This window comes from Biomphalaria glabrata, chromosome 6 (assembly GCF_947242115.1).
Source record: "Biomphalaria glabrata chromosome 6, xgBioGlab47.1, whole genome shotgun sequence".
NCBI lineage: Eukaryota > Metazoa > Mollusca > Gastropoda > Planorbidae > Biomphalaria > Biomphalaria glabrata.
This window is the reverse complement of record NC_074716.1, coordinates 6,311,363-6,327,383: the sequence shown is the minus strand read 5'-3', so window position 1 is coordinate 6,327,383 and position 16,021 is coordinate 6,311,363. Positions and strand designations below refer to the sequence as shown.

At 34.4% G+C, this 16,021-nt stretch overlaps 1 protein-coding gene across 3 annotated transcripts in view; it reads left to right on the top strand.

Moving 5' to 3' along the window:
- The window catches only part of LOC106052937 (uncharacterized), a 50,392-nt gene that overhangs the window by 23,174 nt on the left and 11,197 nt on the right, over positions 1 to 16,021 (top strand). For all 3 annotated transcript variants that reach the window (XM_056031915.1, XM_056031916.1, XM_056031914.1), the window contains exons 2-6: positions 8,639 to 9,493; positions 10,192 to 10,281; positions 11,393 to 11,446; positions 11,796 to 12,611; positions 15,631 to 15,825. In XM_056031915.1, coding sequence (XP_055887890.1) covers positions 8,827 to 9,493; positions 10,192 to 10,281; positions 11,393 to 11,446; positions 11,796 to 12,611; positions 15,631 to 15,825 — 1,822 coding nt within the window. In that variant the 5' untranslated portion in view covers positions 8,639 to 8,826. The remainder of the gene's footprint in view (positions 1 to 8,638; positions 9,494 to 10,191; positions 10,282 to 11,392; positions 11,447 to 11,795; positions 12,612 to 15,630; positions 15,826 to 16,021) is intronic.

The following is a 16,021-nucleotide window of genomic DNA, read 5'->3' as shown; positions in this document are numbered from 1 at the left end:
CCTTTTCTAAATAGGGGGGTGACATTAGCTTCTTTCCAGTCCTTTGGTACTCTGCCCTGGTTAAGTGAAGCCTGAAAGAGTATTTTGAACACTGGGGCTAGCTCATTACTTAGTTCTTTGAGTAATCTAGCTGGAATACCATCAGGTCCAGAAGCTTTATCTTATCTTCTTATCTTATATAATACAGACGTTACTTCAAAAAAGAAGATGATTACGTCCTACGCGTCATGCATTTAGTCATGCATATTAACCAATGACTTTAATTCTGCCAAGTCACTGGTTTTCCTGGCTAGTAACCCTTTATTTGGTTTGGTGTTGGCTAATAGTTTTTGAATTCCATTTTCTTGTACTACTATATCTTCTATGTTGTTCTATGTTATATATTTGTAAGATGGGCCGACGGTGACAAAAGATTCTATTTATTGTCCTCCTCCCAAGGGGGCCACCGCTGATCTCATTACATTTATGAAACAAGTAATGTTAATTAGAAAATGTCCGATATCCGCATGGTTAATATTTTTCTTTTAAAGTGAGATATTGAGCATCCAAGAACTCAAAAACTGTTTAAACGAGATGAGAAAAAGTCTAACTTATGCTACTTATTTGACAGTGTATAGGGACTATTGCTCCAATTCCTCGGCAAAGAGGAGTTTTATTATTGGGCTTGCCAAGGTTAAATAACATTTTAGTTTCATGTTCGTATTTGATTAGTAGAAATTTCTTTTAATGAATCCTAATGCGTTGTTTTATTTTTTAATAGTTTCATCAATACAGCATTTTTTATTCCCATTTCTTGGAATTCATCTGGAGGGGGTTTTAAACTTTAAAAAAGGCATCTGGCTTGGCTTGGTTACGTTCAAAGAATATTATATTAGTGTGTAAATTGCTTTTTTTTATACTGAAGAGGTATTTTTTAGCTTCAAACCCCAATTGGGGGTTGAAAATCAAAACCCCTTTGGCTACGCTCATAGAATTTTGAGTGTGTAATTTGCTTTTATATATTGAAGAGGGGGTTATCGTTAATTTTAGAGGAGAGTTTAAAATCAAAATCTTCCTTAGATGTGCTCTTGGAATTTGTTGTTTGCATTTTTGATTGTTTTGTGTTATAGAAGAGGGAGATTTAAATGCAAAACCCCCTTGGTAAGGGGTCTTAATCTCAAAACCCCTTGGTAAGGGGTTTCAAATTCAAAACCCGCTGGTAAAGGGTTTTAAACTCAAACCCTCTCGTAGGGGTTTTCAACTCAAAACCCCATGGTAGGGGTTTTAATCTCAAAACCCCATGGTAGGTGGATTTAAACACAAACCCCCATGCTAGGGGGTTTTATACACAAACCCTCCTGGTAGGGGGTTTTAAACTCAAAACCCCCTTGCCTGTGCTGGGACGAGTGATGGTTTAGTATCAAAATTTCACCTAAAATAAACAAAATGAAAGCAAAGTGAACCCCAACCCCCCCCTTCTGGCTACGCCCATGAGTCATATATAAATGTCATGTGTTGAGGTGTGTATTATATATTTCCAGCACAAGGATTCTTATTTCTTATGATATTTCCTATTTTTAATGTTATATAATGTCATGGCTATATGCACATCATTTATACATTTAAAACAAAGTATTTTTTTAAAAGATAAAACCACAGATAAATATATATTGTTACGATATCTCCTAATCAGGCCTTCTGTAAAAACTGCTAAACAAAACACAGCAGCACATCTAACACATCAGGAACATGACAACAAGAACTCCAAATAATCTGGTGCTTTAATACTGGTCAATTAAAACAGCCAATATGACACAATTGGCAATACATCAACACTAAAAATGCTATAATTTACATCACCGTACTAAACTAATAAACTCCTAATCAGGGTTTCTGTAAACACTGCTAAACAAAACACAGCACATCCAACACATCAGGAACATGACAACAAGAGCTCCAAATAATCTGGTGCTTTAATAATGGTCAATTAAAACAGCCAATATGACACAATTGGCAATACATCAACACTAAAAATGCTATACTAATAAACTCTACTGTCTCTATCTCTTCCTGGACTCGTACATCGCGTCGCCAATAGGGTTACAACAATATTTAAAAAATTAATTAGCATATTTTCAATTTTGGAATTCGAAACTAAAAATCAGCTTTCTTGAAGCGCGTGGTCTACGACTCTACGTGTAGGCCTAGTCCAGCTAATTTTTTGACAATATTTCAACTATTTCAAGCATTTCTTTTTTTTTTTTTTTGTCGACATAATCTGAGGTGAATAAAATTTATTTTCATTGAAAAATAGCTATAATAGCATATGTGTGAGTACTTTGTTTTAAAACATATTGGACAATTTTTATACGGTCTTTTGACTACATTTGCCAAGCAAAGGAAACAATGTTGGCAAGCCACACTCAGTTACTGTATAAACTGTATTCAACTTGCTTCCTTCCGCGCCATTTCACTGGATAGATTGTGGCGTTTGGCCACGCCCTTTTCAGTCTAAACAATTATATAAATCTAGATATATTAATTCTTTTGAAAGTTAAGAACCGTTCAGTACAAATACCATCTAATACAGTTTTTAAAACATACTAAAAGCGTATGGGGTGCTTATGCTATAGAAAAATATACAAAATAATACGAAGAATAAAATAGAAAGGTAATTTGGTGAAAATCCGGTTTGTATATTTATTTATTTTTAATATTGTGATGGGAAAAAAACGTGAACTAAGAGTTAAAGAGGATCTAGATCTACAATGAATAACGGCTTTTACATCTATATCAATGCCATTGGAAACAGTAATGTTTATATATTATACCCTACAGCCATGGGCGTAGCCGGGGGGGAGGGGTTCAAACCTCTCTCGAAATGAACCCCCCCCCCCCCCCCCGAGATCGGAATTTAGTGACTGCTTTTTTTAAATTTTGTTTATTTTAGGCGAGATTTTAATACTAAACCATCACTTGCCCCAGCACAGTGTTGAGTTTAAAACCCCCTACCAGGGGGGTTTGAGTTTAAAACCCCTACCAGGGGGGTTGAGTTTAAAACCCCTATCAAGGGGTTGTGAGTTTAAAACCCCTACCTGGGGGTTTTGAGTTTAAACCCCTCTCCTACAGATGGCTTTTCTTAAAAGTTTAAAACCCCTCCAGATGGTTTTGAGTTTAAAATCCCCCTACAGAGAGTTTTGATGTGGGAAAACCTCTATCATCAAAATTATTGTGAAGCAAACTAGTTACCAAATTCTATGACCGTAGGGAAATGGGATTTTGAATAAAAAAAAACCCAACTCCACAGAGATTTTTTAGTTTAAAATCCACAACAGATAATTTTGACGAAAAAACTTCCCTTTTCGATATAAAATCCAAAGCAAACTACAGTCACCTAATTCCAAGAGAGGTTACACATTTCTACCAGTGGCGGGGCTCCATTATAAAGTGCATTGGATAGTCATCTGCCGAAATTGAAAAAAAACTAAATGTGGCTCAACAAAGATGGCTAAGACAGATTTTAGGAGTCAGTTATAGAGATAGGGTCTAGATCAAGGAAATCCTATGGCGAATTTGGGAGTCGACACCTTAGTAAGGTTGTGACAGAGTGTCGCATGAGGTTTGCAGGACATGTTTTCTGACAAAATGAATTACGCATACTAAGGGTTGCGATGACATCCTAGTACAACTTGGCGCCAGTAAGGCATTAAGAATGAGTTTTAGGTTTTTGAAATAAAACTTTTTAATAGCAGGAAAATTTACTGTAGATACCTCAGAATATTCATTTTGTTGGCTTTTAATACCAGATTTAGTGCTTGGAGCTCCAAGCGCTCCCCAAAACCCTTGTAAGCAATGTCTTGGAGTCTACAATTTTTCCACTAACTCCAGGAAGAAACATTCTAGTGCATAATAAACGTCTTCCGAAATAAAGATCATGTACACACACACACACACATAGGCCTATTTTTTTTCCGCCGGGGGGGGGAGGGTGCTAGGGGAGGGAAAAAAATCCCCCCAAACCACCACCCCCCCCCGAAAAAAAATCCTGGCTACGCCCATGCCTACAGCCCTATAGTTATTTAAAGGCAGTCTTATTTGACTTGTGGAAACACACACGGGGAAGTTTAAGTCACATGGCACAGAGGCAAGTTGTCACAAACACTAGACTGTAGAGCAGTGTTTCTCAAACTTTTTTGTCTGGCGGCACAGTAAAAAAACTACAAAAATTTAGCGGCACACCACGAAGAGCAACAGTTGTTTTATAATAAAAAAGAAAAAAGATTTTACCTGTTTTTAAGTATCACATTTAATGTGAAGGGTGTGCCTGTTTTTGAGAGCAAATTCGATCTAATCGAGACTCCAGAGCCGACAAACAAATTCGCATTTCATCGTCTATTGTAAGAAGTCTTTCTCTTTTCTTAGACTTGATTTCAGTCAGTGCTGAAAATCCAAACTCACAAAACCATGAAGATGCAAATGGAAGAATTATTTTGATTGCTTTTAAACTGATTGCAGGATATAACTTGTTAATTGAAATCCAAAAGACATCCAGGCTTTTCTCGGCAAAACTTGACTTAAGAACTGCATCGTTTTTTAAATCTATGAGCTGTTCTGCTTCTTCAGTTGTCAGATTTGTAGCTTCATTGTTTCCAAATGGATAGCTGACCCATCCATATTCATTATTTCCAATTGTTGGAAAGTAATGCTGCAATGCTGACTGCAGGTGTGTCAAAGTGTCCAGAATTTCGGGGGTGATTTCTTCATTTGAAGCACATTCATTGTAAGTAGGAAAGCAGTCGAAGACTCCTTTCGAGATCTTACTTTGCCACAAAGACAATTTTTCCCCAAATGACTTCAGTTTTGAGGATGCAGTGATGATGGTTTCCGATGGTCCTTGAAGACTTAAATTCAATGAATTTAATTTATCAAATAAATCAGAGAGAAATGTCACCTTAACCCACCAGATCTCGTCATGAATTGAAAATCTAAAGTCTTTTTTTTCAGCCTCCAAGAATGATATCAACTCGGCCTTGAGTTGGACGACACGTTTTAACACTTTTCCCCTGGACAGCCAACGAACGTTGGTATGATACAGCAGACATTTGTAGTCTGAGTCCATTGCTTCACAGAGCTGAGAGAAAAGTCGGGATGCAAGCGGTCGAGATTTTGATAAAGTTTACAACTTCAATCACTTGATTCAGAACAGACATAAAATTTTTCGGCAAAGATTTGAAGGCAAGAGCTTCTCTGTGAATCATGCAGTGAACAACTAATACATTTGGATTTTCTTGACACACAAGAGTGACGAATCTCTTTCTTTTTCCTTTCATGGAAGGACAGCCATCGGTGCAAACGCTGACACAGTTTCTCCACTGTAGTTTGAAGAGCAAAATGTTTTCGTTCACCACTTTGAAAATATCTTCGCCTTTGGTCGTAGTTTGTAAGTCTTTTCAAAATAAGAATTTGTTGACACATTTTTCATCCTTTATGAACCGAATAAAAGCTAGCAGCTGGGCTTTGTCGCTAACGTCTGTGGATTCATCAACTTGAAGAGACCACAGCAGAGACACTTCATCGTCAGTCACGTCGAAGTCTTCAATTCTGCGCGAGATAGTATCATTTGACAAAGGAACTTTTTTAATTTTTTCGGCGGCATCGGGTCCAAGAATAGTTTCAACAACTATTGCTAAAGCTGGTGCAATGACTGATTCAGCCTCTGTGTGTGCTTTCTTGCGTTTTGCTAATAACTGAGCTATATTATAACTTGCAATTAATCCCTTTTCTGGCAGCTTTAGGTAGTAGGTAAGTTTCTTAGCTTGTTTATTTTGTTGAGCCCAGATGTTTTTCAAGTATTCCTTCGGTTGCACTTTTACAGCTGGATGTTCTGTTTCCAAGTGTCTCTTCAATTTGATTGGAATAAGCGCCTCATTCGATTGAGTTGCATTGCAGATCAGACAGAATGGCAATGGAGAATCATCAGTTCCCGAAGATATGAAACCATATCCGATGTAATCTTCTTTGTACCTTCGTTTGGTTCCTTGCTTTTCATTTAACGCTTGCGCAGTTTCATTCTTGCTAACGTATTTCTCCATGGATAACAATGAATAATGCTTATTGATAATTTGTTATTATTAAAATTCACCTAAACAATTTACATGAAACACATCGCTTATTATTTGTAATAGTAGGCTAGTACAGACTAACAAACACTTTCTTGTCTGTTGAAAGTTTAAATGCTGGTTTATTCAAGTTAGATCGTCCATATATATATATATGTTAATGAGCACATTCTTTCAACATGCCAGCATTGTGGGTTACTGGGTTACACTAACAGGACGGGGCTGACAAAACAATAACATTTACTATCACATTATTATCGTAACCAATTCAAGAACTGACGTGAGTCTGCTAAGGCGGCCTACATTTGAGTCATTATAATAATATTTGTATAGTGGACAATGCCATAACGGCCATAACCTGGAGAGCTAACAACCCTTTCCGTCAATATGGAGCGACCCATTACTATTACTGGTCATTGCAAATGGGGATGTCATCGCAACGTAAAAAAAAATTAATAGTAGGCAGACTTGTGTAACGCTGCACTTGTGGCTTTCTGAAAACTCCCGCGGCACATCTGCAAATCTTCGGCGGCACACTAGTGTGCCGCGGCACACAGTTTGAGAAACACTGCTGTAGAGCTAGATCTAGATCTGTCATCTAGATCAGTGATTACCAAAGTGGTCTATAGAGACCCCCAGGGGTCTACGAAGACTTCCAAGGGGTCTACGAAAGTGAAAAAATAAATTGGGGGTCTATGAGATCTCCACAGGGGTTTACGATAATGGATTTTTAAGCAGTTCGTCACTTTAATTTTCGCATCCCATTATTTAAATTATTTCATACTAAATGATTTGTACCTTATATATATATAGTTATAATCCTTCAAATACTTATCCTGTTAATCAAATGAAAAATGGTTGTATTTAATTTAAATACTTAATTCAATAGCTTAATTTTGTCTATGTGTAGACCTAACTATAATGTTTAACAGAAAGATATGTAGATTGTACAGCGTTGATTATTTAAAATTAGGAGTCATTCCTTTCTTGTCAAACAAGTGGTTGCCTAAGTGTCTTTTATGACGATATGACGCTCATTACGCTGGAGGATCGTTTGAGACGTTGCCATTCTAATAAAAAGATATAGGCACATATATATAGTTGCAAGGCAGAAGAGGATTGAATTCTGTTTTGCCTCAGCTAGCCTAGGTGGGATGCAAGTCAAGGCTGAGTCCTTAAATTCCTACCCAAAGCTTAAACTGGTTTAGGCGCCAATTATACGCGTTCGCCCAATATTTGAACCAGGCACGAAAGATCAAGAAATACACGATAATTAATTAATTAATTAAAATTTAATGTTTGTAGGACTACTTTATAGAACAACAAATTCCTATATGAAACATAATATTCATAGCAACGGAGGCGATGAACCAGCAAAAAATAAAATTTCCAGTGTGTTAGGTGATTTCAATAATACATTTATATTTTTATTTAAATAGGTTTAAATTTGAATTTAAATATCAATATCAAAAAAGGATATATCGCTGTAACTTAAAATGTAGCTTTAAATTACTCTTTCACTCTTCGACTCACTATACCTAGAAATTTATTTAAAAAATGGAGTTGATGAATTTGCAATAATGCAATATAAGTTAAGGGGGGGGGGGCTCTACTGAAAACCAGAAAACATGGCAAGGGGTCTACGAGACAAAATGTTTGGGAACCACTGATCTAGATGCCTATAGATATGAGTATGATAAATAATTTGATGCGCTAAAAATGCGAAACTACATTTGAGATTTTCAGGAAACATATGCAAATATATTCTAGTTATAAATAGATCTAGAATCTTGTATAATCTGTATATAGATGTATCAAGATCTTGATCTAGAATCTACCTAATCTATATAGATGTCAGATGGCATATATATAAATTCTAGATCTAGATAATTATATAGACTCTAATAATCTCTAAAGATCCAGATCAAGGCCTATTATACTCCTTAGTCTGGACTGTAGATATAAGATCATAAAGCCAAAGGTGATGTATGGACTTATGGATGTGATTGATGTCTAAAGTCTAAAGCCAACAAAGTGTTACAAAGCACTTTCACTTTTGATTGTTACCTGTAATGTATCAGTGTATAGCCAGAGTATACTAGCCCTAGTTACGGCCTAGTATAAGTATACTGTATGGGGCCTACTTTTGATTTTTATTTAAAGTAATATAATAAGTCTACAACCTTTTAACAAGAACACTTTGGCGTCTTTGGTAGTTTAGATCATTTCAAGAGTATGGCCTAAATTGTGCTGATGTGCCAAAACTCATAATCAAGATTCAAGAGTATGAAATTTCTGTATGAAATCGTTTCATGCTTTACAGATTTAATCTAGATTATATATATTTGGCAATTTTTTGGGCAGACACACTTATTTTCTGACATGTAGATCTAATTTGCTGGGAAGCTAGATTTTGGATATAGAATCTAACACTAACAGTAATTATGACTTAGAATTGTCAATTTTTGTTTCTGCTTAGTCATATATATATTGATCAAATATAATATAATTTTTTTCTTCTCTTTTTTTTTTCTTTTCAGTGCAAATTTTCAGGATTTTTTTCATGTCAAGTAATTAGTATACATCACAATTAGACTATATAATCAGCAGTTGAAGTAACTCTATTAATTATATAAATATAAATACAACAGAAAAAACAAACATTTATGAGTGTGATTGCCTTCTAGTTATTATTTGTTTTTTAATTATAAGGCTCAAGTTTGTCAAAATGACAAATGAATTTAATACTTCCTATTTTCATCGACTTGCTAGCTTCAAGCCATTGTCACTTAATGATTTCACAGTAAGCTGGTTGTCACTAGCACGTCATGGCTATTACTATACTGGACACGACTTTGAAATTGAATGTCAAGCCTGTGGGACAAAGGTTGACATTTGTGAAGATAATTCAAATTTTCAAGATGAGCTGAAACATAATAGAGGTTGCCATTTTAATAAAGCTGATTGGTGGACTGAAGAAGAGTTGACAGGTCTGAGAGCCCACGCTGTTGCTGCTAGTAATACTAGTAAGGTGATAGAATTTGATGGAGAATCCAATAAGCCTGCTTATTCTCAAAATTATATCAAAGGCACTTTTTCTTCAGATGATGCCACTGCGTCTTCTAATATACTAGGTTGTGTAATAACAAATTCTCATGATGACATCAAAGACACTTCTCTTCCTTCAGATGACACTGAGTCTTCTAATAAACCAGTTTGTGTAACTACAGATTCTCACAATGAAATCAAAGAGACTATTTTTCCTTCAGATGAGGTATCTGAGGCTTTAACATATGATGAGGCCTCTGGGGCTTTAACATATGATGACTTCTCTGAGGCTTATACATACGATGATACCTCATTAGCTTCATTTTCTTTGTCTGAGACATACACAGGTAAGACCTTCGGAGAATAAAACATGAAATACAAATTTTTTACAGATTTTTTACTTAATAGCACAATACTTGCCATTTCCTTTATAAATTTATAAATCGAAATTATAAAGCATGTAATATTTTGTGTATGACAAAGTAATTATATTTAAGATAATGAAAAAATAATCTTTATTTGCATTCATTAAATTGTTTAAAGCCAACAAATATTTGTGTTTAAAGAAATTAAAATAACAAGTAATCAAAAGAAAGCTTTTTTTAAGGATATCTTAGAATCCACCTGTTCAAAATGGATGACATTTGAAAAAAATAAAGGCTGTATGTCATTGTATTGGCTTCACAACACCTTTATTGATATAGGCTGTTTGACAGAGAAATAGATGCCCTTAACATCATCTGCCCTAGATCCCCAAGTCTGAAAGGGGAACTTTACTTTTTTACTTTATTAGAGGAACTTAAAAATTATTAAATTAAAACTTTTTTCTGGTATAATTACTAGAAACACTAGTAACTTTTATCCTCTTTAACTTGAGGATGAAATCAGATGAATGATAAAAGTTAATAGAAATATTGACCATTGAAACTACATTTTGTTGACTAGTAACTTAACTTAAACTTGACCTACTCTTTAAGGCTGATTATAAATATGCCTTGGATAAATATGTACTTAAAATATGAACTATATAATGTTAACATGTTAGGCTCAGAGGCACAGAAAAAAAGAATGATGTCAACATCATCATCATCATCAAGGTCTTCAGGATATCATTCCGATACAAGTAATGAAAGTGGTAAGTTTTCAGTGCAGTGTTACTCTCAGGAATTAGCTTCACTAATGCAGCATTACACTTAGCAGTTAATTTGGTTATAGTTTTAAATGTTTTAGATATAATGCACTTTAACTTTCTATTAAATTTAATTATTTTATAGTATCTTTATATCTTAAAGTGCATTTGTTCATCTTTAATGAGATTTTAATTAACAAATTCTGTTTAATTTTATGATCTTTTTATTAATATTGAAGGCTTAAACGATAATTTGATTTTTTATATTTTTTTCCATGCTCTGTTTCGTAAATTTTTTTTTTCTATACAAAAATATGCACTAAAAGTGTCGATAAATTTTTAAAGTGTATGTGTATCTCTTTCCCCTCTTCTTTCTAACACACTCAATAATCTGATGCTGTGATGACTTGCATGTGCTTCTTGCTGTGTTAAGTAGTGTTACAATCTTGATAGTCTTTCTGTTATTACTATTAGACAGTTTACCTGACGTAGTTTTGAATGTTGAAGTTTTTGTAGGATGGTGAGCAAAGTTGTCAAACGTAAGCATAATACATTATCTCTTCCTCAAAAATGGGAAATTATTCAGAGCCATGACGGTGGCTAAATTCTTTTGAAGTACAAATAAAACCTTTGGTAATGCCACATTTTCAACACCACCTCATTCCCATCATAGTTGGACTATCAATGGTCAACTATTATTTTTTAAAATCTTGTAGTTTGTGTGTTTTTCTATGATTTTGTATGGGCAGGTTATGACATACTACCATTTATAAATACAAAAAATTAGTCTAAAATTGTTTGTGAAAAGCTAAATCAGCTTGAAAGAAATACAATATTGAATGTGAGTAAAAAATTTCTTCTTAATTTTCTTTGATTTGTAGTACTAGTAAAAGTTAAAACTTTACCAACCCATCAATACATTGTTTTATTTTATTTTTTTACCTGACTCAGTCAGAAAAACCTATGACTTGGCAGAATTTAAGTTTTGATAAACGTGCATGACTAGATTGACTAGGAATAACCCACTAATAATCAAGAAGTTCATTCAGAAGTATTTCCTAGTTCATAGTTAAATTTTTATCAGCTTAACTTGTTTTGTTTTTTGCTTTTTCTACAGAAACATCACCATCTGAATGTACATTTATAAATGCTAGCCTTGCTGACGATTACGGTAAGCTTGTAAAGGGAATGTGAAGGATAAATATGGATTTTTAGCAAATGAGAAGTGTACATATTAAAACTACACACAAATGAATCTTGGTTAAAATTATAATTATTTTTAATGCATTTTAAAATGTCTATAACTCCAATCTGCTTAAAATGGTCCTGCATTAGCAAACAATCCTTTTACTGATCATAGCAAACTTATTAACCACCGGTAGGCTGCTTAATTTCAAATGGAATAATGTTGTATTTACCTGTCAATGTGAAATTATTTTTTTTTAATTTTCTATTTATGCTTAATAGAAATTTCAAATATGACCACAAAAAAAAAACCAACAAGTTTTTTATAATTTCAGATTTTCCAGATCTATTCTCTCCAGAATTTTTGTGGTTCAATTCTAGTAAAAAAGTTAATGTTTCGGATTTAAATGGACAAGACTGTGATAAAAATCCTGGACACTTTGCATATTTCCCATGGATTTCATTAAAATTAGAACAGATTCCATCAGCTTTTCGAGTCTCTGAAATGTCTGATCTGTTAAAACTTATGGGAGAGCTCACCGTAAGAATAACTGTGTCAACCACAAGCAAACTGAGACCAAGTGAAGGATTGACCAGAATCAATGGATGCAAAGCAAGGATTGGGACAGGCTTTGCTATCGAACATGCATGTCACGTAAAAAAATCTCATGGCAGTGAGCAGTCCAAGTACAAACATATTAAAAGATGGCTTAAATTAGGGAGAAAGAAGGACATTGGTTATGTTTACATTCAGACATCACGACATCTTGTATTCAATGACGAGGAAGCCCAAAATGCAGTTGTAGATTTTTTTTATGATACACTTGATGCTAAGGATGTTATCACTCTTGAAGGAAAGTTTTTGATGGTTAGTTCAACAGCTGGAGACAACCAGTGCCTCTTAGTCTGTGAATGTCCTGACCTCGGTTTTATTCATAAAATCAATCAGTTGCAGCGAGAATTGGTAGGGGTTGCACATAGGCTTCCCCTCAAAGCTAAGAAACGAATGTCTAAAAAAATGTTCATTATTCACCATCCACATGGAGGCCCCAAGGTTCTTTCTTACGGGGACTATGTTCGACTTAAATACAGATTCAACATTAAAGGAAAATGTAGAGCAACATTGACGAAACTGACAGCGAATGAACAAGGTAAGAGAAGTGTATATTGTTAAATACTAATACCTTAAGTTGTGGTCTTGGAATGAGTGCATGAAATTTCTTTGAAAGCAATCAAATGAAAAAAAAATTAAAACTATTTATTGGCTCTTTATGTGTGTGATTTGTTAACAGAGCTATGTGTATTTCATTGTGTGTAAGTTACTGTATAAACTATTAAAAATAAAGATATAGGTGTTCTTTAGTAATGAATTTAGTTTTATTGATATTTTGCTAAAGCCAACTTTGTGTAAATTATGAGAGAAATTGACTTCTACTAATTGTATCTTATAATTTTGTTTTAACTGATATTCCCTTATTTCTTGAAATAGAGTTATATGTTTCCAAAAGACTAAGACTGCTTTATTGATCCTTACGGAAATTTCTTGTGATTACAAGGACTCTTTTCTCATATAAAGACAACACAACAGAAAAATACACATAAATACAACAGACAACATAAAGAGTTCATTCAGCGACTACACACAGGTATCTTGGTGCATTTCATGTACTCTGATCAATGAGTGGCAGTGATAGAGTCTGATCGAGTGAGGTACAAACAAGTTTTTGTACCGCTCCGTACTTGTTTTGATTGACAGCAGTCGCCCACCTGACCTAGTTCTGATGGAGCGGGTGGCCGTTGTCTTCCATGATTTTTTCGATTTTTCTTGGGCACTTTTGTTCAAAAAGTTCCTTTAAATGTGGTAATGTTGTGAGTGTAATTTTTGATGCTTTTTGAATGATGTTTTCTAGACGTCGCAACAGTTTAGATGAGGCGTTGCCTTGCCAACAAGTTATTCCGTATGTTAACAGATTTTATATAGTCGTGCCGTAAAAACTTTAAAGTCTCAAGGATCTTCTTGTTTAGTTTAAAGCTATTGAGTTTGTATAGAAAAAAGAGTCGCTGGGCTGTTTTCTTTGTCAGAGTTCCAAGGTGGTCTTCCCATGAAATCTTGTTGTTAATAATAACGCCTAGATATTTATATGCGTTTACTTGTTTTATAGATGTAGTGTTTATTTGCAGTTCACGTATTGTTTGTTTTTTCTTTCTAAAATCTATTACAATTCTTTAGTTTTTGTGACATTCAGTTCTAGAAAGTTGTCGGTGCACCAGTTTGTAAACTCTACTATCGAGCTTTGATACTGAGTTTCGTCTCCTGAAATAAGACCGACTATGGCAGTATCATCAGCAATTTAATGAGTTTAACTGAGTCATAGATGCTTCTTGTGTCATTAGTGTAAAGAGTGTATAGGAGAATGTACACAACCTTGTCGAGCACCCGTACATAGTTCTCGAGTTGACGATTTGGTGTTGTTGACTTTAACATACTGGGGCCGTTGGGTTAAAAAGTTTAGAACCCATGCTTGTACGTAAGGGCTTACATTTAAGTTACTGAGTTTGTTTATCATTAGATGTGGCTGTATGGTATTGAAAGCCGAGTAGAAATCTACGAAGAGGACTCGTGCATATGTTTTGGGTATATCGAGATGCTTATAAAGCTGGTCCAAAAGCAATAGAATGGCATCCTCAGTTCCTCTAGCTGCTTTGTATGCAAATTGGTGAGGGTCTAGGCTGTTATTGACTTTTGCTACAAGTTGTTTAAGCATATATTTTCAAAACATTTCATAACAATAGGTGTTAGTGCTACTGGGCGGAAATTATTTAAGCAATCTATTTTTGGTTTCTTTGGCACTGGTATGATCTCTGAAGTTTTCCAGATGTGTGGAATTACGCACGTTTGCAATGACTGGTTAAAGATGTGACAGAAGATAGAAGAGATTTGCTCCGCACATAGCTTGATCAGCTTGCCACTGATTTTGTCTGGTCCAGAAGCTTTTGTTACGTCTACTCTTTTAAAAAACAAGGTCATTTCATCCTCAGTTACAAAATTGACGTAGGGCTCTTGTTTTCCTTTGGACAGAGTGTTGAAAAGTTCTTTGTGTAGATCAACAAAATCTTCTTTGTCAAAACGAGAATAAAAATAATTAAGTTCGTTGGCGAATTTCTCATCATCAGCCACTGAAATTTGTTCTCATTTTGAGGCTCAGCCTGTTATTTTCTTCAATCCTTCCCAGCATTGTTTTGAGTTGTTATTTGCAAAGAAATTCTCAATTTTTTCTTTGTATGTTTTTTTCCCTTCAATTACTGCTTTTCTCAGTTCATTTTTAGCATTTATAAACTCTTCGTTGCTAGCCTTATACTTTGTTTTCTTTTCAGTAATAATGTGTTTGATTTTTTTGGTCATCCAGGGCTTATTGTTTCCATAGACTTCTATTGTTTTTGTTGGAATTGTTAACTCCTCGCAGAATAATAAATATGAGTTCACAGTTTCTGTTAGTTCGTTTATGTCTGGACAATTCTCAATAAAGATTTCCCAGTTAGTTTTCTCAATGCATCCTTGTAGTTTTTCTACAGCCTCTTCAGACCACATCTTAACAGTTTTTATAACTCTCTTTGTAGTTTTAAGAGTAGGTTTGTAATTTGGTATAAGATGGAGTAGTACATGGTCAGATTCTCCAAGTGGGAGAAAAATATTGTATTCTTTAAGACTGATACTTAACTCTTTTTCTCCTAACTGACAATGCCAACGTTGATTCCACCAGAATGTAGTACATAATTACGGAGAGAAAGAGTTAATGTCAATCATTAAAGTTAAAAAATATTGACTTTTTATACTGTGATAAGTGATATTAACTTGATTCTTTTCATATTTAAATCTTTTCTTTTACCAGGTATTTTTTTTTTTAAATTACTATTCTAATATCTTCAAGTATTTATATTTAGTGAAAAAAGAAATTAATTTTTTTTTTAATATCTGTTCAAAAAGAATCTTAACTTGTTCTCTGCCAAAGTGCATGTTGTCTAGAGAAAATATTCTTATTTTATTGGCATTGAGATAGTTTTAACTAATACAAACTACCTTAACACCCAGTTACAAATATTTGAAATCTTATTTTTTCTTTTTAAATGATGCATTAGATAGATAAAAGAGCTCACTTTGTATATTTTCAGTTCCAGAGGAGCTGAGTATGTACAGGAAAGCATTGTTTTATGCTACTGACACTTGTCCTGGTTCTTGCGGTGCTCCAATCCTGACATTTTTCTCAAGACCCCCAGATGTCAACAATATAATTAATTATAAGCTTGACCTTTGGACTCATACTGGAGTTGAAACTACTCACAAACTGGGTGTTTCTGTGCTGAAAGGTATTCTTTTAACCATCTTCTATATCATGTGCTGAGTTATAAGCTAGTACCTTTGGATTCACACTACAGTATTATTTTGTATAGGATAATTAGACTTAAAATCCATGGGGTCTCTGTCGGTGGTTTAACAGGACTTCACTTTCATTAGATCATCCACAGCAGCTTTTCAAGAGTCATTTAGCCAACTCTGACATGT